The sequence below is a fragment of the Myiozetetes cayanensis genome, unplaced genomic scaffold, assembly GCF_022539395.1.
Source record: "Myiozetetes cayanensis isolate MyiCay16 unplaced genomic scaffold, myiCay2020 scf19, whole genome shotgun sequence".
Classification (NCBI taxonomy): Eukaryota; Metazoa; Chordata; class Aves; order Passeriformes; family Tyrannidae; genus Myiozetetes; species Myiozetetes cayanensis.
Window position 1 is genome coordinate 5,756,735 of NW_026087400.1, and position 23,755 is coordinate 5,780,489.

At 39.5% G+C, this 23,755-nt stretch overlaps 1 protein-coding gene across 3 annotated transcripts in view; it reads right to left on the reverse strand.

Annotated features, from left to right (window-relative positions):
- Window positions 1-1,004: 1,004 nt before the first annotated feature.
- Window positions 1,005-23,755, reverse strand: part of OSBPL2 (oxysterol binding protein like 2) — a 32,797-nt gene continuing 10,046 nt past the window's right edge. For all 3 annotated transcript variants that reach the window (XM_050313862.1, XM_050313861.1, XM_050313863.1), the window contains 13 exons: window positions 20,540-20,704; window positions 15,184-15,331; window positions 14,884-14,959; window positions 13,623-13,757; window positions 13,100-13,197; window positions 12,246-12,428; window positions 9,591-9,698; window positions 8,806-8,895; window positions 8,033-8,153; window positions 6,022-6,150; window positions 5,728-5,851; window positions 4,965-5,055; window positions 1,005-3,720 (listed from right to left, as the gene is read on the reverse strand). In XM_050313862.1, coding sequence (XP_050169819.1) covers window positions 3,618-3,720; window positions 4,965-5,055; window positions 5,728-5,851; window positions 6,022-6,150; window positions 8,033-8,153; window positions 8,806-8,895; window positions 9,591-9,698; window positions 12,246-12,428; window positions 13,100-13,197; window positions 13,623-13,757; window positions 14,884-14,959; window positions 15,184-15,331; window positions 20,540-20,576 — 1,443 coding nt within the window. In that variant the 5' untranslated portion in view covers window positions 20,577-20,704 and the 3' untranslated portion in view covers window positions 1,005-3,617. The remainder of the gene's footprint in view (window positions 3,721-4,964; window positions 5,056-5,727; window positions 5,852-6,021; window positions 6,151-8,032; window positions 8,154-8,805; window positions 8,896-9,590; window positions 9,699-12,245; window positions 12,429-13,099; window positions 13,198-13,622; window positions 13,758-14,883; window positions 14,960-15,183; window positions 15,332-20,539; window positions 20,705-23,755) is intronic.

Consider the following 23,755-nt stretch of genomic DNA (forward strand, 5'->3'; position numbering starts at 1 on the left):
GCGGGGCACGCGCCGCCGCGGCCCCGCGCGATTGGCCCGCACCGCTGTCAATCATGGGGGGGCGGGGCCGGCCGCCCCTGCTGTGTCACGGAACATGGCGGCGGCCCCCCCCCCAATCCCCCTCATCCCCTCAGCCAAGCACAGCCCAGGGGCCGCCGCGTCTCCAAAACCACCTTTATTCCCGTCACGCCCGTCAAAGTGCTACAAAAATAAATCTTTCCACGGAGGAGCTCTCCTGCACATGCCCAAACCCCTCGGTCGCCTCATAGCGTTTCAGTGTTGATTCACTGACCCGAATCCCAGGTGTTTTCCAAGGAGCCCTCACTGTTCCGTGTGGGGCTCGGCCAACACTGGTGTATTCCCAACAGGAGCAGCGTCGCTGGGCGAAGAGTCTTGGGTTTGTTTTCTAAAAGCAGTTTCAGTAAAAAGATTTACTGGGAAACTGTTTTTAATCAGTAAACAAGAATAAATACTTCTAATTAGTTCTGTTCTCTCTGGGTGATTTAGGGTGGATGGTTCCTGCCCTTGTTAGTCCAGGTAACAATAATTACCTGGTAAGTGCCAGATGTCTGAAAAGCTGCTCCCAATTTACAACAGGACGTTGCCTCGAAGACACAAACACATAACTACAAAGTTAATTTTCACTTCTATTACATTTTTAATAGAAGTCCACTCGCTCCAGCTCAGACATGGCCAGTGTGAGGTCCCAGTGCTGGGAGCGCTCCCATGCTTGTCCCACTGCCCCTTCCCTGTCCCCACCCTGTACCCTACACCCTCCTCACCCCACACACCACAGGGTGCTAAAAGAACAGCACCCACCACAGTCAGACAACTCCACCCAGGCTGGAGGTGTCCCAGGCTCCCATTTAAATCATCTTCATCCAATAAACATCATGGTGAAATCCAAGTACAGCCCCACCACTGGCTGAGCAAAGCCAGAGTCCTCCTGCCCCACCTGTACAGGTCTCACGCAAATCTCTGTCACCATCCAGAGGCCCAAAGGGTATTTATTAAGTATTTATTATAATTTCTTTCTAGCTGGTTTCTCTACGTAGCTGTATTAACATATACTAACACAGTTATCTTATATACAGTGTTTCATCAAGTTATAAAAGTGACATTCTTTCAAAAGGTGCAAAGTTATTAATGTTTTGACACGTAAACTACTGAGGCGAGATCTGCATCGAAAATAAAACTTTTGGACTTTTGAGAGCATCAGGAATGCCAGGGCTGGCCAAGCACAGCCGTGTCAGCAGCACAGGGGAAGGGTTCTGTAAGTGTTGTCAATGAAGAACAATAAATTAGAAGAATGGGTTTGGAAATAATCTGAAATTTTACTAAAAGCTTTACACTAAAGGAAGGGGAGAAGGGGGTGAAGATGTAACTAATGAAGTGTTTCTTACTTTGGAAATGTTCCCAGTTGCTTTTTATATCCCATGAAGATTCTCTACTGAAGTTTGGATTAAACACGTTGGTACAATTATTTCATGCTTCCACATAATGACAAGGCTTTAGGTCTTTGAATTTAAAATCATGGCTTAGACGAGAGGGATGCTAACCTGTACACCTCCTCTTAGAAACAGAACATCTCATTAGCAACTACTTACAGTTTTTTCCATTCAGGCAATTTCTATTTATATGTATTGTTTTAAAAACACTAATCCAGCTTTAAACATACCATGTAGTTTAAGCAAGTTTTAAACTCCCATGAGATGTTAAACTGGCCTAATACACGAATCCTTTCAATCCTCACCTAACAAAGGGTCTCCTAACCTGCTTGCAGCAAGTTTGGAAACGGATTAGAGTGCCTGGCACGGTCATTAAAGTTCAATTTTTTATCAAAACTATTTTTATGCTGTTCCATGTGGCTCAGCAATGTCTTTTTAGAAGTGTCTGTGCACTTACTACAAACAAACACGACTTTGTTGCCTGCACCGTGTCACCAACTCAGCTCATAAGTCCTGAGGACCTGCGTCAACACAAGGTACAAATTTTGGCAACAGAATCATGTCCCCATAAGTATGTTTCAGATCAGGCCCTTCCTTACTGCCTTAAGTTTTACAGCTTCTCTTATTTTTCCAGTGAATCCAACAACTAAATTTCCCCAAAATTTAATCTAATCATTAGATGCACAATTTGATAGGAAAATGTTTATCTATGAATATGTTAATTTTCTTTTGTCTTTTAATCCTGTGGCTGGGAGAGATGCACTTCAAAAATCTATCATCGGGATGAAACCACAGATGTTTTGGACATAAATCAGACCAGTTCTTTCTTGAACTCCTCATGTTGCTGGCACTTAACACCAGCAATTTCTAAATTACTGTAAACTTCACAGCAGTGCAGCCGCTCTCCATTTTCGCCTGGTTACTCAATTAAAAACTTTCATAAAAGAAGCAGCAACATTAGGACTAGTTTTAATTACTGCACCTAATTTTTCAAGCCTCTCTCCCTGCCTTACCCCCTGAAGTGTACCACTTGAAAGAAAATGAATGCATCAGTTCAGTAATTGATTATTTTCCATTATTATGTGGCTTCGATGGTTTGATATGGAACAAAAAAATCCCACTTTTTGACATCACGTGCTCACAGGAAACTTGTAATAGGTATAAACTCTGCCAAAGCTTTAAATTGATTCTGCTTTTTTCACAACATACAAAACAGACATGACCTATTAATGAAAAACATGCAAACCAAAACTTCCCCAAAAATATGAACCTGTGTGGATATACATACGGAAGTGCTTCCAAAGGAAAGTTTAGCCTAGGAGCATACACAGTGCCAAAGCTGCCAAAGGTAGTGCAGAAGTTAAGCCTCCAAGTGGTAGCAAGCAATATATTGTACATTGTAACCACCTCGACATTCCTGCTATTGCTTCCGAAGCTTCTCCTGTTTTTAAGAACAGCATTCGACTTCAGAAAAAGCACGTCTGGACTGCGCCCTTCCCTTCTCCTAACGTATGCTTTATGGGATTCATCACAGGTACACAGTTTAATGCTCACAGTGTCCCAGAGTTGTGAAGATTGTAACAGACAACCACGGTGTGAGAAGCTCAGGTTGGGTTTTGCTTCCACGAGTCTCTCAGTTATGGAATTGTTTGAGAGGGGGGCCGGGAGCTCCCGGCCCCAGGGAGTGCTACATACGTACGGGGAGTATGACAGGACTGGGTTCGATCCTGTTGGTACCACATTGGCTTTTCATCCCTGCTCCGAGTTCCAAAAACTTCAGATTCTTCGCTATTGTACTAAGTAACAAGGATATTATCTCTATTTTAGTTAAGTTACGTAGTATTCAAGGATGTTACGTGACCTACCGGATACAGCGTATCCTCCTGACAGAGAAACTAGGGGAGAACATGGAGAACCAAAGGTCCCTTTGAAAATTAGTGAAATCATGGTGATTTCGGGTGCGGCTTTATGGAATGAGCGCAACGGTATTTAAATATTTGGCAATCCAACATTAGTGATAATTAAATCATTGATTGTTGACTGATAGAATTTTTGTTAAAATTTACTTAGAAAAGCTGGTTTTTGCTGTCAACAAAACCACAGGAACCGGCTTGGAATGAAATCTAGTAACTAAATGTCCGGATGAGATGAGCAATTGGTTCTGTAATTTCAGTATATGTCTGGACAGTCTGAGAAATTTCTATCAAAATAGCCACCTGAGTACAGCCAATCTGAAGTCCCAGTGTATGGGTTAGTGCCTTGATGAAACCATCTGTAAAAGAAAAAAAGAATAAGAGAGAAACGAAGAAAACACAAAAAGCAAACAGAGTGAACAGTTATTAACAGGGGAGAAAAACCAACCTCGTCTCTTTCACAAAATGTTATAAAAACACAGTGGTATTTCTTATCAGAAGAAAATCTCAGGAAATTATTCAGGAAATTATTCAGGAAATATTCTGAACATGAAAAACAAGGCATTAAACTTCCTACACAATTATCAGCACCTTGAAAAGCTTTTTTTTTTTTTTTTTTTGCATAAAGTCAAGAAAGAGTATGAAATTAATTTTAAAACTGCTATCCTATTTTTAATAAAACTAACATTGATACTGTAGATTATATAACATATATTATGCCAAAAAAGTTACACAATCCTTTTTGTAAATTTGTCCAAAGAGGAAACAGTTTTGTTCTCCAGAGCTGTGCTCTGCACAGAACATCAGCAGCTGCTCACTTTTTAGCCACGTTGACTGAAAACAATTTTATGTTCTCTGGAAGAGATTTTCAAAGGCATTAACGGGAATTGGCCCATAGCTGCTCCTCCAGGCTTCATGAAGAAAATGTTTTCTCTTCTGAATTTCATGAAAGCATGGGAGCATCCCAAAGTTCTCGCCTTTGAAGGAAACACCTGCAGTGACTGGCTGTGAGCACACACTTGACTGCACAGCACTGGCAGCTGCGAAAAGCAACTCGGGGGAGCAGCAGCCAAATCACACATCACTCCCTGATGCACTCTGTGACTGAGAAGTCACTTGAATATGCAATTCAAAAAGCAATTTTTTCAAGTATCCAAGCCAAGAAATCCGAAAAGTGTGAAAATAAAAGGTCCTAGAGGGCCACATCTCACTTGACTGCCAGAAGAACTGGTTAAAGGAATTGGGCAGAAACTGGTTAAAGGAGAGATGACACTTAACATTTTACTCATTCTAACTAAATATGACCTCTGTAGGTTAAAAAAAGAACCAAACCAAACACCAAAAAACCCCAGCATTACCATTCTAGTTAATTATGACAGGCTTCAGCATTTATCATTAGCTAATTTGTCCAGAACAGAGTTATCAGCAATTTTGGCTTACAGCTACATATTTAATTGTTGACCCAGCAATGCTTTAAGTGACCCTACAAACTGTGCTGTCATGGAGGAAATCAAACACATGCTGTCCTGGAGAAAAACCATTCAAGCAGTATATACCCAACTACTCCAAGCTTAAACAACTGCCCACCCTCCTGCCCCCTTACCGTGTGTGCCACTCCACCTCGTCCTTCGCACGCTCCTTGCGAGCTGCTCTTTGTTTCTCCTCTAGTCTCTCCTTCTCTTTGCTTGCCACATCTAGCCAACATTCCAAGAGAAATTGGTTACTTAGCAAAATAGGAGCAAAACTTAAGAAAACACAGGAAAGACTGCAGAGAAATGAAGTAGAGCTCATTTAAGCACGACAAAGCATTTGCTGTACGCAGGCAACGAAAGCCTAAAACAGCCATTTCAGAAAAGCCGCTGCTACAAACGCAGGGTTGAAACTGAAATTTTGGTGTTTTATCTATCAGGCACACTGCACCGAGACAGCAGGAAACAGCTCTGATTAGGCATAACAGAGAGAGTGATTTTTTTCACTATCTGTCCATGTGTTTTCTCTGACAAACACCAGAGCAACAGAGCACGTCTGCTCACCACATGTCTTTCCAGACAAACTCCAGAGCAAGTGAGCATGTTGAGCACGTCTGCCAGCTCCCCCCCCACAAGCTAACAAACATGCAAACACCCCATAACACGGGACAGCAGCTCTGGGATCCACCTTGCATGCTATTTGCTCTCCCAGACTTTTCTGGGAGAGAACAGACATTATGCATTGTTCAAATGCATATTCACTACACAGGATGAAAAAGAGTTAAGGCTGTCTCTGGGAATGAGAAACTGAAGACAGTGTTTCCTGTATCAACCTCCCTTTGGTCATCCCTCTCAAAAGTTATTAATGTGGAAATATTTCCTGCAGCAAACACATACCCATGTTCCCGTTCTCCATGTTTCTGATATCCGGACGTAGCCGACAGTCGGTGGGAGCCAATATTGCTTCCATGCCCTTTTCCAGCTCATTGAGACTCACAGCAAAACTGGTGAAATTGTACATCTTCAAAGCAAAATAAAGATAATGGACAAGTTATTCTGGCAAATAACTTGTAAGCAAATAACTTGTAGGCAAATCCCTACATTCAATGGACACAACAAGATTTCCAAGGGAAACTGTTCCCTTGATAAATCACTGGCAAGAACAATGCACAGGCTGATTGAAACAGTTACCTGTGATGAGTTTGGTGGCCTACAATTTATTCTCCAAAGCAATTTACTGCCTGGTATGAAATGCACCGTGTCTTGAATCTCTGGCATATCATCAGCCTCATCATTTTCGGATTTAATATCATCTTCACTCTGAAACAGAGGTAACATTTGGCAGGGGAACAAAGGAACATTGGACAGTTTCATCCAAAACTTCCACAGTGGCTGTTGAAGAATCTGTTCAAATTTGAGATACTAAACACTCTCCTGTATTTCTGCTTCCCCCCTCATGTTTGCTTTTACTCACTCTGTACACTGGTCCTCTCATTTTTAATGTAATGTCTTGCTCCTGATATCCCTGAATAGTCTCCCACCCCTTAAGTATGACTTGAATGCCTCTTTAAAAAAAAAAAAAATCAATAATAGTAATAATAGTAAATTAATGTCTTTCAGAAGTGTTCTCTCCAGCTTCCCTTCTATTCTATGCCATAGCGTAATTTCACCTAACATGACTATTTCAGGTTAAAATGAGCCAGGACTGCAATTTAAACCAGTGCATGTTCCCATAATGGCCTGAGAGTCACAAACAGGTCACACCTGCTTTTGGATATTGCTTCATCATTTACAAAAGATCTGGATGTGTGGTTAGAAAAAGATAAGCCCTTGCTCCAGTCCAATTTCCTACAATCCAGACTCTAATCACAATTGGCACTGCCAGTTTTCTCACTGTGAATACTGTGTGCTTCAGTTTATGAATCCAGTGTCTTTCCTTCAAAGTTCCTTTGTTACCAGCTGCACTGCCACAATGCACACATAAAAATCCAGTGTTCAGAAGGCTGTTCTCAGAATCTGAGAGAATGTGGCTGTTGCAGGACACAGACAGCTACATTGTGGAATTTTAGAGGATTTCACCCTGAGAACCCATTAAAAACCACAACAACCAGAAAGGAAGTCTGAGGCAATAACATCCTGGAGAGACAGTATCAGGGTTTTCCTCACTCTCACCCCCCTTTTTATTTCCTTTCTGCCCTCTCTGACATGCCTCATTTATTTTATTCAAAAATACCCTACTAAGTTAAACAGGGCCTGTTTTATACGCTAGAAAACAGCTCCATATGGTTAAGAGTCTAATTTCAATCATTTGGTTTGAGTATTCATTATTTAAAAAGACACTTCTAGGCTACTTTCCATGTCAACATCTGGTTTACTGTTAGACAGTTCCCCATCTAAATATAGACACAACAGGAAGGAAGGAAAGAAAGAGTTGATTTTCTTAAGATGAACAGAACCTTATTATTTAAAAAAAAAAAAGTCAAAATATAAACCTGTACCATGACAGAATCCAGAGCCAAAAGCAAGGCCTGTTGTTGCTCTAGATTCTTCTGATGTAAATGCTTTTAAAGTTTGAGCCTCTTAATGTTAAGACTGATTGGCTTCTGTTTAACCTTTCATTTTCACTGAGCAAACAGGGTCTGCAGGACCCACTGATATCAGGAAACCCAACGGTCCTTTGCTGCACCATTCAACATTTTCCATACAACACAGAGGCTTTGGTACTAATTACCTCTCATTGCTTATATGTGGGGAAAAAACCCAGCATGTTTCCAGACCTCTTTGCTGTCAAGGTTGTCTATGTCATAAATTCTGAAAGGCTGCATCACCAAAAAGCGTATCTGACTTAAAAACATTTATTTTTTTTTACTGCCTAAATCCTAGTATTTTTACACCTGGAGTTGGTAGTAGAGCCACTTTCCTCAGTGACTGAGAGGACACCAGTTTGGGGGTTGGTATTTGATGACTTCTCTCTGACAAATTTCCAGCAAACACCATTCCATGAGCTCTCTTCTATGCCAGCAGCTCGCCCTACATCTGCAAAGTGCCAAGTGCCTTCTCACAGCCCCCATCCAACCACCACCAAATGACAGACAGTTTTTTAACCCTCCATTCACACCTGGCCATTTCCCTAAATACGATGTTCTGTCTTCTTTTTTTGATATTTCAGTATCTTTTCTCCCTAAAGATTCCTTCACCTTACCAGCTTCTTCTTCTGCTCTCCACCTCTCTTCTCGCTCTTTTTGTAAGTCTCATACGTGGTGGGATCAGTGCACCACAAGCATTCTGTCCACTTGCCATAGATCACACACAGCTTCTTTCTGCTGCAGAGAAAAGCAAAGGAGGCTGAGCTCTTGCTTCTTATTGAGTCTTCCAAGCCAAGCCATGCAGATTCTGGTCTAAATTAAACACCCAGTTTCTACTTCTCTGCATTTTAAGTTTCTATTTGCAGATTTCATAGAATCACAGAATGGGTGATTCTTAGAAACCAGATACTTGATAATGCAAAAAAAAGGTTTCAGCTCATTCCAGTCTTCCAGGCAGAACACATCCTCATGAGAGTCACATGCTTTTGCCACTGCTAAATGAGTGTGGGGACATCAAAGCCAACAGTTCACAACAGAGACTCGGAGCCAGGAAACAGGTTTGGGTTAATTAAAAACTTCTAATAGCCATATTCTCATTATTTTAAATTGAAGACTGGAATTATGACTGTACAATGGTGAAATCAGTTGCAAATAATCTGTATTTTTCCTGGATACCTTTATTTCAAAAGGCTTGACTGCAGAGTTTTTCTAATAATGACCTAAAATTATCATCTTGGAATCAAGGGGGTTAGTGCTAACACAGAACAAAAATGGGTTACAATCTCCACTGGTGACAACTTTACAGTCACATCAGTTGTGGTCACTATGCCAGCAAAAGAAATGCCCCAGCGCCCAGAAACGGAGAGACCAAGAGGCTTTTATGACTTACTGTTTGTCCTGAATGTATCCCTCTACTCTGTGAAGCTCTTTCCCAAACAGTCCACACGGTTTAAAATTAAGGACACATTTATCTCCAGTACTGTAGAGGAAATAAGTACAAGCTTTAAGAAACACACTCCTAAATACATCAGTAATTTACCTTTTTTTACCTTATTTAGCTTCTTTTCCTATAGTTACAGTTAGTTGGGGGGTAGTTATTTATTATTTTCTTTAAGTATGGTTTATTATCTGACTGGGGCATTAGAAAAGGCACACAAATTTCAAAGTCCAGACAACAAACAAAAGAAGATACAAGTATGCACATGAAGATATCAGCCTGTGCTGATATCTTCCCTAATATCCCTAATACCCCTAATTCAACACGTTCTCCATTATCAAAACTAAAAAATTGACAAATCACAACTAACATGATAGATGTTTACTCCAAGACTCCAACAATTATTCCATTTAAGGGTTCTGGAGTTAAATTTTATTTCTGTTCTCTGTCAACAGGGCTGAATTTGAATGGGTTACTCACAAAAGTAAAACCTTTGCAGCCCATATGACTTTTCATTAATAATACTATGACAGGTAAGCCCAGTTCAAGGGATAGTTTGCATTTGTCAGAAGCAGATTAAAACAAAACAAGCAAAAAAACACACAAAAACAAGACTTTGGAGCTACAAAACAAAGCCTCCTGTGTGTCTGACAAAAGCCAAAACCATCTGCTTTGTAACACAAGTGACCACACAGCAGTGCCCACGAGCCAACCCTCAGGTCCATGATTAGCATTACCTGTGATTTACAATTTCTACTGTTCCGTACTGTTCTAACCACAGTTTACCAATAATTACATTATGTACACAACAGGTTGGATTTGTCCATGTGTAAGCTTCATTGTGCCTGTAAAGAAAACAGAGAAAGAAATCAATTTCTGGAGTCTGAGATGGAATGTAAGCCTGTTTACAATTCTGTTCATGGCAGGGCAAAATATTTAGCAGTCCTATGAACAGCCAGCACTTAACTTCAAAACAGAAGAGAAACAGACTTTTCTTTACAGGCCAACAGTGTGTCATATCCAAACATTAGTGCAAGTTAATAAAGTGATATTGCCTTTATTTTTCTCCCTTCTCACATAAGTCTCACAGTTGCTGTGCTTTGGATTACAAATTTCAGCCCAACACAGAGAGCAGTCCAGGAATTCATCTTTTTCATTTGCACTTTTAAAGTTGTATGTGATAAAATGTAATACTTGCAGGCAGGAGAACCAGACTGACACCTAATAGTGTCTTCTATTCAAGTGCTGCAACAACAGTAAACTGCAGTAGTGGTTTTCACAAATATGCCACAAGTTTCTTCATCAGTATTTGAGGCCTGTTTGGTGCCACTGAAGGCAATTTTGGGGGTGTGACTGGTTTTTTTTCTTTTTTTAAGTTGGTTTTTTTTTAACACCACTGGGACAAACAGCACCATTTCAAGCTTCACAAACATGACATTTAAAAATTGTGTTTACTACTCAATCTACTCAATTCTTTCCCCAAAGATTTACTGAGAAGAAGGAAAAGTCCTAGAACTGAAGAATTTTCCACTTGGTTTCATTTTTGTTTTAATGTTTTGTGAAAAGCTTTAAAGGTGAGTTAACAGATTCTAAATCCTTAAAAGACATTATCCTATAAGTGGTCAAAAAATTAAACAACAGGATTCCCATTATCACTAGCAGAGTCAAAGCCATCTATTTTCACTCATCTTTCTGTGCTGGTAAAAAAAAATGCTGAAGTTACTTGCCTGGCAGTCAATCCATCTTAGGAAAGCTTGCAAACTCTACTTTAATACAGAGACAAGGAGTGTCATCTGTAACAAATGTCTTGTACTTCTATTTCCAGTAAGTATGGAGAGAACGCTCCTATTTAATGCTTCCAACCTGTCATTTTCCAGTACAGAGACGTAACAGATCATTGAAGTCTGACTATTTCCACAGCTCCTTTTCTCCTTTAGAACAATGACTACTCTTCAAGTGGGGAGAAAAATACCAGAACCCCTCAAATTCATCCCACCAGCCTTTAAGAACAGTTTTCTTCCTCAACTACTTGACACCAAAAGCTGTAGAGTATAAACCAAAACCCCACACAAGGCACTTATGGCAAGTGCTGATAAACTGAAACACTTTTTGTGCTGGAGAAGTGCCTTCTAATTCATGCTTTGGAAGCAGCCATGGTTAACATAAAGGCACGATTTAATACTGACACAGTTTTGCCAAACAGCTCCTTGTTCACTCAGGCCTTGAGCAGTTCTCAGACTCCTCAAACCAACAGAATGGTCTGAATCACTGAGAGGCTCAAAATTTGATTTCAACTTCTGCTGCTAACTTGAAGCAATTATTTAAAATAAATCATTTAATTGTTTATATTCCAGTTTAAATCTGAGCCCTGTAATTTGATTAGGCTGAGCAAGAATTTTAATAGTCTTCTAAATAAAGGCTCTCAAGCAAATGTTATTTTGGTCACATCTGCATTCTGCACTAACATTCATAGTTCTTTCTACACTCAGAAGAAATTTCTTCTCATCACCATTCATATCCAAAACCAGTTCATACTTCTATAAACTTGGGAAGATTAGATGCCAACAGCTTGAAAATTAATCTGCTTCCAAGAGGAAGTACAGGAAAAGGCAATGCTTGCTATGGCAGGCAAGTCGAGTCTTTATTGAAACCACATGTCTAGACATTTCCTAAGCCAACATTTCAAAACCCCCTCAAAATTAAGCCTTATGAAAGCTTTTATAAAAACACCTTGAAGTGCTCAACAGCAGAATACTTCTGCAACTATTCCAGTGCATCCTCACGTCCCACTTGGGAAAGCTCCAGTCTTTGTGCCACCAGGGCACAAACCAGCTTATGGGAAGTCACTCATTATTCATGAGAGACAAGACTGGCAGTAATTTAGAGAGGCATTCTTGATTTTAATAGGAAGTTGCTCCTTCCCAGGAAGTGTTAAGGCAATCCTGACAAGTTTCTCATGTTCCCTTATCACAGAATTGTGAGATGTAGTTCTTTCCACACAAACAAAACCAACAACAATATCTAGAATTGAGATGAGCTTGAACAGCCCAGTAATAGAATTTTATATCTACATTTTAATTTTATGTGCCTTCACACAGAACTAGCTTTCAGTAGCATTCAATTTTTTAAAAATGCTTATTTTCACAGTGGAAAAAATGGGTCAAATTGCTACAGCTATGCAAGCATGACATAACTTTAAAAAAAAAAAAGAGAGTCCTGAATCAAACAGTGAAAATAAATGTGGAAATCAATTCTTACAGCCTCTTCAGCCGCACATTTTTAGGTAATCGCCCGTGAAGAGCCAACAGAATGATTATTACCCATCTTTTTATTCAAGTAAATGTTAAGGAGATCAACATTGAAAAAAAGAATTATTTACTTCTCATACTCACTTCAGAAGCTCCAAAGTAATTGTTCCCCGAGGCTCTGCTTCTATACTCTTTCCCCAGAATTTTAGTTTGGGATAGATTGATCCATGAAATATGAAGTCCTTATTGAGGCCTTCAGAATAAAATGCACTAATAGGTGGGTGGTGGCTGACTTGCTCAGATATAAACCTAAATCCTAAATCCTCCCTAGCAAAAACAAAAAGAAGACAATTAAACAGTAATTAAACATTCATATTAGAAAAGAGTTACTTGATACTTCAAAAAACTTTGCAGGATATCAGATTAAACTGAAGGTGAGACTTTTCCTTTTTCATGACATTTACAATTAATGAAATGAAAGGATTTGTACTCTGAACACTTTCTTTTTATACCTCAAATCAGCCTTCTACCCAGAAAGGCACCTGAACTAGTTTCACTGAAATAACTCATGAAAATACAGAAACTCTTGGGGCAGCAGGAGAAGGTCTGACTGAAAATTCTTTTCTCCACTGCAGAAATATCACCCATTTATTTAAGCAAGCTGGAAGTCCTTCAGACTAATCCCTCTATCTGACATGATAAACAAAACAATATTTAAATTAATTAACAGTGTCTGGTCAGGAAATGTCTTTGGTGGAACAACATAGACCGATTTTTCCCTGAATAAATCAAATAAATAATTCTATGCCTAAAGCTAGAAATATAATTATTAGCTTTTATAACAACTTCTCAAAGATTTTGAGATAGTTTGACAAAAAGAATTTTAGCTCTACTCAGAAATATAATTTAGTAGTATTTTACTACAACCAAACTAGTACGAGAGTCTGCTAACTAAAGAACACAAACAGCCCCAGTCCACAATTTAGAGTTATTATTACCTGGTTAATTCATAGGTTTCTCCTAACAATGGGTTAAATGGTTTGCCAGTTCTCTCCCACTGAGAAGCTACAGCAGAAACTGCAAAAGCAGCTACAGCCTGTAAGGAAATTAAGAACACAGTGGCATGAGAAGAGTACATTAAAACTTTAATGTATTAATTTGTTGCATATTACAGTATTTCATTATTATTCCAGAAAGAAATTCTATATATTGCTTAAGGTAAAAACATTTGTAAGCCATGAGTAGTGATATAGAAGTGGGAAAACATAAACATTTTTCAAGATTCTCATTTCCCAAAGGAACTATCTTCTTTAGTAAGTTCTAACACAAATGACCTCTTGAATCACACCAGCAGGTACAGCCCCTGTGAAACAAGAAACTGGTCTAGACATACAAAGAGGGGCATTCTTATGGCAATCCCTGAGAAACAAACACACTCAAGTGAGAAATTCTCTGAAAATCAAAGACTGGGAGAAAAAAAATCTTCTTCTGAACCACCCAGAAGGTGGTAGGTGTTCTTACCTGCATTCTTTCCAGGGGATCTGCATGACTACAAGCCTTATTAATGAGGTATATGTGTTCCATATATTCTGTTATCCGCTGAAGGAAACTCAATGGCTCGTTGAAGACAATAGGCATGGTGATCTTGGACAGCTCCTAGACGACCAAAGGGCAGGTTCATTTCTTAGACACAACACTAAGTTAACAACTGACAACTACAAGAATTTTGAAAACAAGTTGTGGGTGAGTTTATTAACAGCATTCTTCGAAGGACATTTGGCAAGCCTGTGGCAGATCCCAAGTGCTACAGCTGAAAGGGTCTGGAAGCACTGCAGAACTTTACTGAAATGATAAACAACTTCAGAAATTGATCCAGATAACTTAATAAATTCACAAAAACATTACTTTCTCTTCTGTAAAGCAGAAGAGGTTAAAATTTCCACAGATAGAAGTAATAATGTGCCAGCCAGCTCCATACTGATACTGATAGAGCCCCATATTCCTTTGAAATCCTCACCTATTTGCACAAAACCTATCTACTGCACTGCAGCAACCACAAATTAATTTTTGAAAGGAACAGTTACTAAAGAATAGCATGTGAATTGCTCCAACAAATTTTAGTGGCTTTCTTTGAGCAACCTGTTATTTGTGTCAGAACATTTCTCATTTCCCATGTATGGATATAAGACAGACACGAAGTTCACACAGAGATTTCCAATTCCTCAGGTCTTTTAGTATATCCAAGCAAATCTGGCTGTTTAATTATAAAGTTGCACTCATGACTGAGCACTAAAGCATTCATGTAAGTGCTTAAAACTTAGTGGAAAGGAGATGCAACATTCTCCTTATCTTGTCACAGGCAGCAAGGGAAAAATAATGTTAACCCTAAGTGGCTTATATTGATTTGGTCCAAGCAAAGATTCTAGTAGGTAGACCACTCATCCCAACAAAAGGAGTTTTGGCAGTACGGGTGTATCTCATAGATGACATGAATTAATAAAATAAAGCCCTAAATGACATTTTAAGGGCTTTAGTCTAGCTCTTAAAGGACAGCTTCAGAAATGCAATCCACGTGTTCAAACAGTGAAAGTAAGTAAGGAAATAGTACTGTTAATAAATAAATGTTGAGACTTAGAATTGCAGTTTAAAATTATGCTCCTTAGAGGAAAAAAAAATGCAAAATGCACCAGGTATTATTCTGTGTCTTAATGTTTAAGCAATAAAATTAACCAGCTGATTCTGGGAGACCCAACATCAGCATGCTTCATCTAAGGCAACTTACCAGTCCAATGCATTTTTTTAATATGCTCCACACACTAAAATCACTTCTAGAAAACATTGGGGCAGGTAATGATGTCCTGCAATAGAAAAAAACCCAACTGTCACTATCAGCCCCTTAAACAACAAGCCATTTTCATTCATAGGTGTTGAAGTGATGTATAAAGGAAGTAAAACACTAACCTAGACTTGGCACAGGAAGCAGAGACAACTACATGACTTTTCAATTTGAGAAGATTAACCCCTTTAAAATGAGAACAGGAATGCCCCAATGCTCACTTCTCATTCACTACTGTGTGTTTACCTGTGTCTCTTGATTCCATTTTCTTGAATCTCTGTCTCTCCATTCTCCTTTCCCGTCCTATTGCTTTGGTGTGGATCTCGATCAAGCATTTCTGGAACTTTATGATTTGCTTCTGTAAAGTCTCCTGAAGAATTGTCGGAATCAAAGCCTGTATAAAAACCATAAGGCCACAGTTTCCTGAGGAACCTTATCACGCCACAGAGTGCCACTCACATTTTACAAGTCTCACACCTCTAAGTACACTTACACCAGGTTAGTTTATTTTAAAGAGTATCAGAGTGAAAAGCCCTCATTAAGCCACCTAATTTCCAAGAGTATTATGAGCCAAGTATTGTATTAGAATCAAGAATTCTCAACTCATTTTTCACACTGCTGAATATAAAACCAATTTAGAATCTTAAAAGAGAGTAGCTCCTAATCAGATTAGCTGTATTGTCTCTTCTTCACAGCTGCAGCGTGATTACAGTAATTTTGTTCATTTACGTAGTTTTCCTCAAAGGCCTTAAAATAATTTAACTTATACTGGTAACAGGCAAGGAGAAAAAAATGAAAAAAAAAAAAAAAAAAGAAAAGAAAAGAGAAAGGGGCCATTTCACAATCCAGGGGCAAACACTCAGACCACTGGAGGGACAGAAATGCAGGATATCTTAACTTCTTTTTGCCACCTATATGTGCAAACCATGTAACAGAACCCCCTAAAATGATGAATTAATACAATCCTTCACAACTGCCCCAGTATTACAACAGAAAATGCTGCTGTTCATTCAGTGCAATAAAGGAATATGCACTTTCACACCCAAAAAGCTGCATTTTTTTTCAGGGATCAAGACCATGACAGTAACATCCAAAACTGCACGAGGAAGTAGGACTGATATGATCTTCCTTGGTAAACAGCAGGTGTAAGGGGTGATGTCATGTCTTACCCTGTCTCCTACGTCACAAGCATGTAATTATAGAGCAATAACCACACCTGGCCAGTCAGTACTCAATTGGAAAGTATGATAGTCATATAAAGATTCAGGTCATTAAAATGAAGACTACCCTGAAACACCTGTCTTAAAAAAACCATATGTACAACTTCAGTGAACTCATAACAAAGTATTACGATCTTAAAATGATATTTCTAATCATATATTGGCTTTTTTGGAACATGTTAAAGTAAAAGGAAGTAGAAAAGGTGAATACTTCAGGGCACAGCAAAATAACTTTTATTAGTTCGACTGACAAGCTAATAAAGTTGGAAATAAAACCTGACAAAGTTGGAAAAAAAGGATAAGGTACATGTGCCCTTACCTAGAAAACTGATCAAGTTCACACAATACAAGCGTCACTTCAATCACTGGCTTATAGGGGAATAGTTATGAAAAACTGTTACTTGAATTTCAGTCTTTACATTGTACCTGAAACCCTGCAAATCCCACCAAATGTTCATTGTGTTATCCACACTAGTTTTTCTGTTTCTCCATGATTCAAAATTATTTTGCCATGTTCCTGTACAGCACAGCAGTCATTTAGATTCAGGTGTAAATATATTATTTATGGACAACAATATGTCACTGCTAAGTAAATCAATGCCAATTCAAACAAGTGTCTTGCAGACAAGCAATAAAAATTAAATCCCAGCTCCAGAAAAGTAAGACACATCAGAATGGTAAGTCTGCTTTATTAGAGTGCACCTCCACGTAATTACTTTAAAAAAAACCAAACCAAACCCTCTTGGGTACATAGCCAGATAATCACTAGACTTCCAACTACACTTTCAACCTCAAGCATCACGTGGTTTGTCCACAACAAGCCCACTGAGAAAGTTTCAAAAGCTGCTTCTCAGTGAAGCTCTAAGTGCTATAGTTTTGTGAAGAACTGCCCAGAGGAAGTAGATCTGCAATAAAAACAGTTTCCTGAAATGACCTGTTGTAGTTTTGCTAAGTTACAAAAAGAGCCTTACACCAGCTGCCATTTAAGCTTTGAACCTGAGAAACTGAGTAGCTAAGTTTTACTTACAGGACAGTTTTCACGCTGAAAAGCCACTGGGAGTGAGGAGACAAAAAAGGGAATAGGGAGCCACACACAGAAATACGAAGTCAAAAATTAATCGGACATCCCAAGTTATGTGCGTTAAGGGTGAAGGAAAGGCTTTTAAAAAGTCTTACATTTTCAAAGTTAAATACTTAGGTTGAGTGCCAACACGAGTCTATTTCAAGAACTTAAAGAAAAGTGACTTGCCAGTAATTCTAGTTCTCTTAGCCTTCCTCTTCCACATCCTGCAAATGCAACAAGTCCACTCAGACTACGCTCCACATCAGCCAAGGGAGCAGAGGCACCCGGTTCTGTGAGTCATGTACATGAGAACACCCCTTTGTACAGTCAGCAACTTCCCTGAGCACTAATTAAGCCTCGTCAGCCCAGACAGAAAGGGAATCAAAACAGCACAGTACTGAGAGCCTTCAGTGCTAAAAAGGGCATAAGGAACAGGGATAAATACGCTGGAAGTGTAGACAGCAAGTGAAGCAAGAGGTATTTTTTATTTTGCCACAAATTAGAATTCTACACTTTTCAAAACAACTCCGTCTTCCCAACGTGTAGCTGACAGGAGGCAGGTTGGCCTTTCACAACATCTGCAATACTTAAACATTAAAGCAGAATCCACTGATTCAGTTTGATCCAGGCATTATGAAAATATATCCATTTGGCAGCAGATACTTCATTTCTTCCTCTCCATGTGAAACCAACAGACTACAGTGAACAATATCCTCACAAACACACCAGGCTGGATTAACCTCATGGTGCGCACAGAACAGATTTCCATGGAACAGTGGGTCAATATTTAAAAAAGCAAAATTAAACCATTCATGTTCTCAAAAATAAATTACTCTGGTAAATAGCCAAGAATTTTCCTGTTCCATGGCAGCTCTTTCACAAAACACTTTGGCAAATGGGTATCTGACAGAATTAAGGAAGGATACGGCTCTGACAGAGCAGACCCTGATGGCACAGTCTTTATGAAGTCTGCATCAAGATCAGCACACCAAGGTGACACAGATCAAAGTATGCTCCCCCATCTCCCATAGAACTTCAAGGAATTTGAAATTCATTAAAAGACTGAACACCTTTCACCTCATCCAGTCTCAGAGAAGGCTACCACTGGTACTTGACAAAAAGCAGATTCTTGACAGAGACCACAGGTAACATTCCCAAGGGATTCCCAAGGGGAGTACTCATTCAAGGATGTCAAGTGTCAGCAATGCTAATGACCTCTGAATGCAAAGAAGCTTCTTTCTCTCCATGGAAACTCTTTACCAGTCACTAATTCAATTCATCACCTGAATACTCCAGACCATCCTGCACCCTCACAAGTATAATCATCACCCAGTCAGGGGCAAAACATCTGCCAGGAGGATGATAACACATCATCCTCACACAGATAGGCATGATCAAGACCCATAAAACCTAAAAAATCCAACAAAGCACTGTCTGAAAGATACAGAGTTTAGGATAGCAAAGAGTTGCTACAGCAGTGGGGGAACATGAATGTAGAAAGACCTATTTCCAGGTTATTCTTGGCATCACATTTATCTATGAGTTGGACAAGACACAGCTACAAAGGCCTTGGTCTCGCTTCACTAGGTTTGTACAAGTAATTCATCAAACTGTCAGCATCTTCTAAAGCATCCAGCTAGAGAAAGGGACTGAGCACCCGTGTTCAAAGACAGACAGTCCTGAGGGAGAATGAATCTGAAGCAAACTATTAAGATTCCAAAGTAAACACCCCTCTTAAAACAAGTACCTGCAGGGCACATTCAAGGGCAACACATATAACATATATATATATATATATCTATATATAAACTTATCTCCTGCCAGTACATTCATCCCTGTGGAAGAATAAGATTAGGACAGGACAAGGAGTGCTCACAAAACTGATGCACAACATCCCACTTCTGAGCAGAGTCAGCCAAGACTGCAGGAACAAGAACATCTCATGCACAATAGCTCAGAAGTCACTACCACCTGGAGCACTTGCAGGAGGAATCAACCCTTTGAGGTTCAGGTGAAAAAGAAGAGGAGGAACAAGGACAGAACCAGATGAGTCAAACACTGAGGGCTGTGCACTTCTGCAGCAAGAGATAAAGGAATGCATCAACATCACAGCTGTACCACACAGACCTCATGCTCAGAGGCACATTTCTGTGCACCTGTTTCAGTGGAAAAAAATCTAGTTCATTCATGGCATTGGTCCCGAGCTCTTGGAATTGAAAGATTACTGAAGACATACAGCAACAACCCACTGTGTTTTCACGATTTTAATGGTACAACAGTTTGATTTTACAGATGAATTTGGAGTACTACCCCTATCACTCCCAGCTGGCATGAATGCAAACCAAATTTCCTCCTCTTCTCCGTGACATAATTGTGACAAGTCCTATACAGGCTGCTGTCAGTCACATTGCTTCACCCAGCCCCCTTTGTTTACTCTCATATGCATTTCCAACCAACCATGTCTAAGTCCACCTTACCACTTGTATCCACCCTGTACTTCCACTCCTTCAGCTTTCAGTGCTTCCCATTATTCTCTTCTCATTCCTGTGATCCTACATTAACCACTCCACACTCAGCATTTCTCATTTCCCCCCCTGTTACAGGACTTCTTAAGAGATATTTCAGTGGAAGACTTTAAAATTGTTCGAGATCTTTGAGCGGATTTCCTTTATTAAAACACTTCAAGCATTTTATTTCACCACTAAAACCATCTAAGGCTCTTACAAATAACTATTCATCCTTATTAGTTCAAAGCAAAGTACCATTTTATGCACTGCTCAAGTGTGAAGTGATTCAGGTTTAATTTTCTAGAAAAAATATGAGATTGCAAAGACTTCTGGCTCCCCATTTTGAAAGCACACTTCTACAGTAATTTGTTTCTGACTAGAAAAACATTTTCTACTTCAATTCCTTAGCTTAAGTTTTCCATTAAAATAAAGAAAAAAGAAAATAATAAAATAACAATAAAAACAACCCATGGACAATATTTCACCTTTCAAAGGGTCTTAAAAGCTTTACTTCTCAAGCTGCTATTAAATTACCTACTCTTCAAGAAAATGAAAGCAAGACCTGACCACTAAAGGACTGTTAGCGATAAAATGATAGCCAGCATTAAGCTTTAATAAAAACCCCTCATATCCAAGCCTGAACACAAATTATAATTCTCCCTTCCCACTTTTCAGCAGACAGAACCACAAGTTTTAGCAGAGTTTACTTTTGATTTATTATTAACAGCTTAACGTGTTACTGGCCTCTCACCACACACACAACGCAATTTATAGGGTTTTTCCCTCCCCTTGGCACTGTGCCCATCACTCACCCGTAACGGCATCATAAAACTCTTCTTCACCGTTCATCCTTCAGGGTGAAATCTCTGCACAGCCAATCCAGCTCCCTCTAATGCATCGTTGGGTTTGATTTAGAGAGCGAGTATCTGTGTGCTGTCAGGGTCTTCTTCTGCAAATTCCCAGCTGCTTTAGATGATCTATTTGACAAGACAGGGAAACAGAATTAGCAACTTCCACATTTCTTACGTGCACAAACGTGCACACTTGACAAATACTAATTTTCCTATTTCCTCCCATGGTAAGAGATGGATTTTTGCATTCATAAGTAAACAGCCTTCTTTGATACCAAAGTAATTTTGAGATGAATACTGCCTGCCACAAGAACAGCTGATTTACTATGCCACACTTCTCTCTCTAAAAATACTTCATATACATTACTGTAAAATATATCTTATGTACTGCAAGTCGAATTTCAGGCAAGTACAACTGAAAGGAGCAGAGAACTGACAGAAGAAAAAGACAGCTGGCAAATCAAAAATTCTTTTCAGCAAGAGGACAAGCTTTACTGCATCCTTAACCAAGAATGCCAGGAACAAGAAAGAGAACAGTTGTATGTCAAAATCTGACCACTGCATAAAAATGCTGGGCCTCACTCCATGTCATGCAATCAGTACCTACTGAGCCTTAGAGAAGTTTTCTCAGGCTACTGCTATGAACCCTTGAAAGACAACTGGAGATTTTTCCATCTAGGAGGAGTGTGAAAAACCCCAACAAACTCTTCCTCAGTAGAACCAAGCACACTGCAAATAACTTACAGATTTATGAAGCATTCCAGCTCTACTTTATGGATAGACTAAATCAGGTTTTTGCCAGATGGTTGGCAATGGTGTAACACAAACAGTTTTACTTCACCCAACTTTAGTTTAAGGAGAAGAATGAGAAAATCTGGTTTCCACTCTTACAAATGTTCACTGGGTACCAAAAACAAGCCAAGTACACAACAACAGACAACAGCATGGCAATGCTATCGATATCTCTTCCAGAACAACCTCAATCTGTCAGTCTCAATTTTTTATGATCCCTGAAGATTCCACTGCTTTTGTGGCAGTAGTTTCTCCAGAGTAATTATAACTTGCACAACTCCATTCCAATTAAGAGAAACAAAGCCAGAAGCGCATTCTGCTCCTAGCAGAAGAGTTTACCATGTTTGAAGCCAACTCCTTCTTCTCTACAAGAAATCAAACTGTGTTTCAAGCCTTTTTCCCCTCACTGCCCAGAACAAAAACTATTTGAATGTCTCACACACACAGAGTCCTTCCAATTGTCCATTCAGAAGGAGGAGCTAAAACAGCCCATTACAGAACTCATCTCAGTTAATGAATACAGTGCTCTCCTTGAAGCGTTCTGTCTGTCAAGGCCGGGTATTTCAGTTTGTCGCTTTTCCCTTAGGAACTTCCCACTTCCTTACTACTACAGGATTCTGTATCACTCTCTGCATCAGCAATTTCATATTTATAAGTCCTCACCTCCACAAGGACAAAACTTTATACATCTGCTTCTCGACTGCTGCTACAGCGCTGTGCAATTGCTCTCAGCTGCACGAGTTTCCTTCCCTTTCCCCTGTGCCCTTCTACAGCCAGAGACTTTTAAACCTTTTTCAACTTTCTTGCTCATCAGCAACAAGTGTCTGACTTCTTTTGCCAAAGCTCTGCGCTCTCCTAAGCAAGGATGCAACAGCTCAGAACATTTAAGGCAGGGACATGTCTGTCTGAAGAACTCCAGTGCAAGGCTATCAGCAAGTGCTCACTTGCAGCAGCTCAGATTTCTGCAAGAACTAAACACCAGATTTGGTATCACAGAATGGCTTGGGTTGGAAGGGACGTTAAAGATCATCCAATTTTTCTAAATCTGTACTGTAAGTACAAGTCAGTGCACTATCCCTGTGTTATCTTGTCTAATGGAAATCAATCCTTGACTCTGTAAAAAAAATGCCTGTTCATACCAAAGCTGCTATTAGTCAGTTTTTCCAGACTTTCCAGCCCCATCAGCAACATATCTGAAAGTATCTCCTCCAAGGACTCCAAATATGTCATATCTTTGCAGAAAATCTCTCCTTGAGGATGCAACTATGTAAACTTTTCTACAGGGCTGGAAAGAAGGAATCCAAAGAAAACTGTTGCTGCAGAAAACCCAGGACTCATCTCAGGACAAGTGTTCACCCCAGATGACCACACTGGACTCCACTGATTTGCCAAAAAAGAGGTTGCATTAGAGGACTTCTTTAACCCTCCAAGTATCCTTGAAGATGCAAGATATTTATAGAAGGCCCTAAGAAATACAAATTATGACTTAAAAAACTGTCAATTATCATTAAGAGCCTTAAAACAAATAAGGTCACACAGATGAATGCCAGTTTCTCCTCTCCCCTCTCCTGCCCAATAAGGATTGCATTACAAAAGGACCTGTGAAGTGGAACTCCATCCCACAGTGTGCAGTTTCACTGCAGAGATAATCAAGATTTCCTATAAAAACACTCACCAAGTACAAATGAAGTGACCAGAGTCAGAGGCTCGAGTTAACCTCACACCATTCCTGAAGCTCACTGCTATTCGAAAATGAAAGTTCAGTCAAATCCCTGTAAGTTACTCACAAGCTTTATAACTATTACCCCAAGAACAAAATATTAATTGAGCTCACTTTAAATAACAGTCACAAATTGCCCCAAGGTGCCAGGAGCAATTTTAAAAGGATAAAGTAACATATTTTGCTGAGTTACACTAGGAATAACTTCACGCTTATATCACTTCTTTTACATTCAGTTCTTTTATACAGCAGAGATTAACATGAATTTGCATGTAGCTGAACACACAGTGATAACAGCATTCAGCTTTCATGAGCCAAAAAGCTAGGATTAAGTCCTTTTCTCTTACTGAAAGCAACAGCAAAAGTTACTTTCAGCTAGGCTGAAATGCCAGAAGACAAAAACATCCTGGTTGCTTCATATTCAGTATTTGCAATCTGAATTTCCTCCTCCGTGTCCCTGATGTTTCCAGAAGAATTCACTTACACACGAGCAACTGCAAATAACAGGTTTTACCAAAATTGCCACTGAAGGAAGGGTGCAACACTCCTGTGGCAGACAGACCTTCAGGAGCCCAGGACCAGCTGTCCTGGAAAATCCTTCATAAAGCATGTTCTCATCTTTTATTCCCACAGTGTAGAAGAAATATAAACTATATTTGGATATT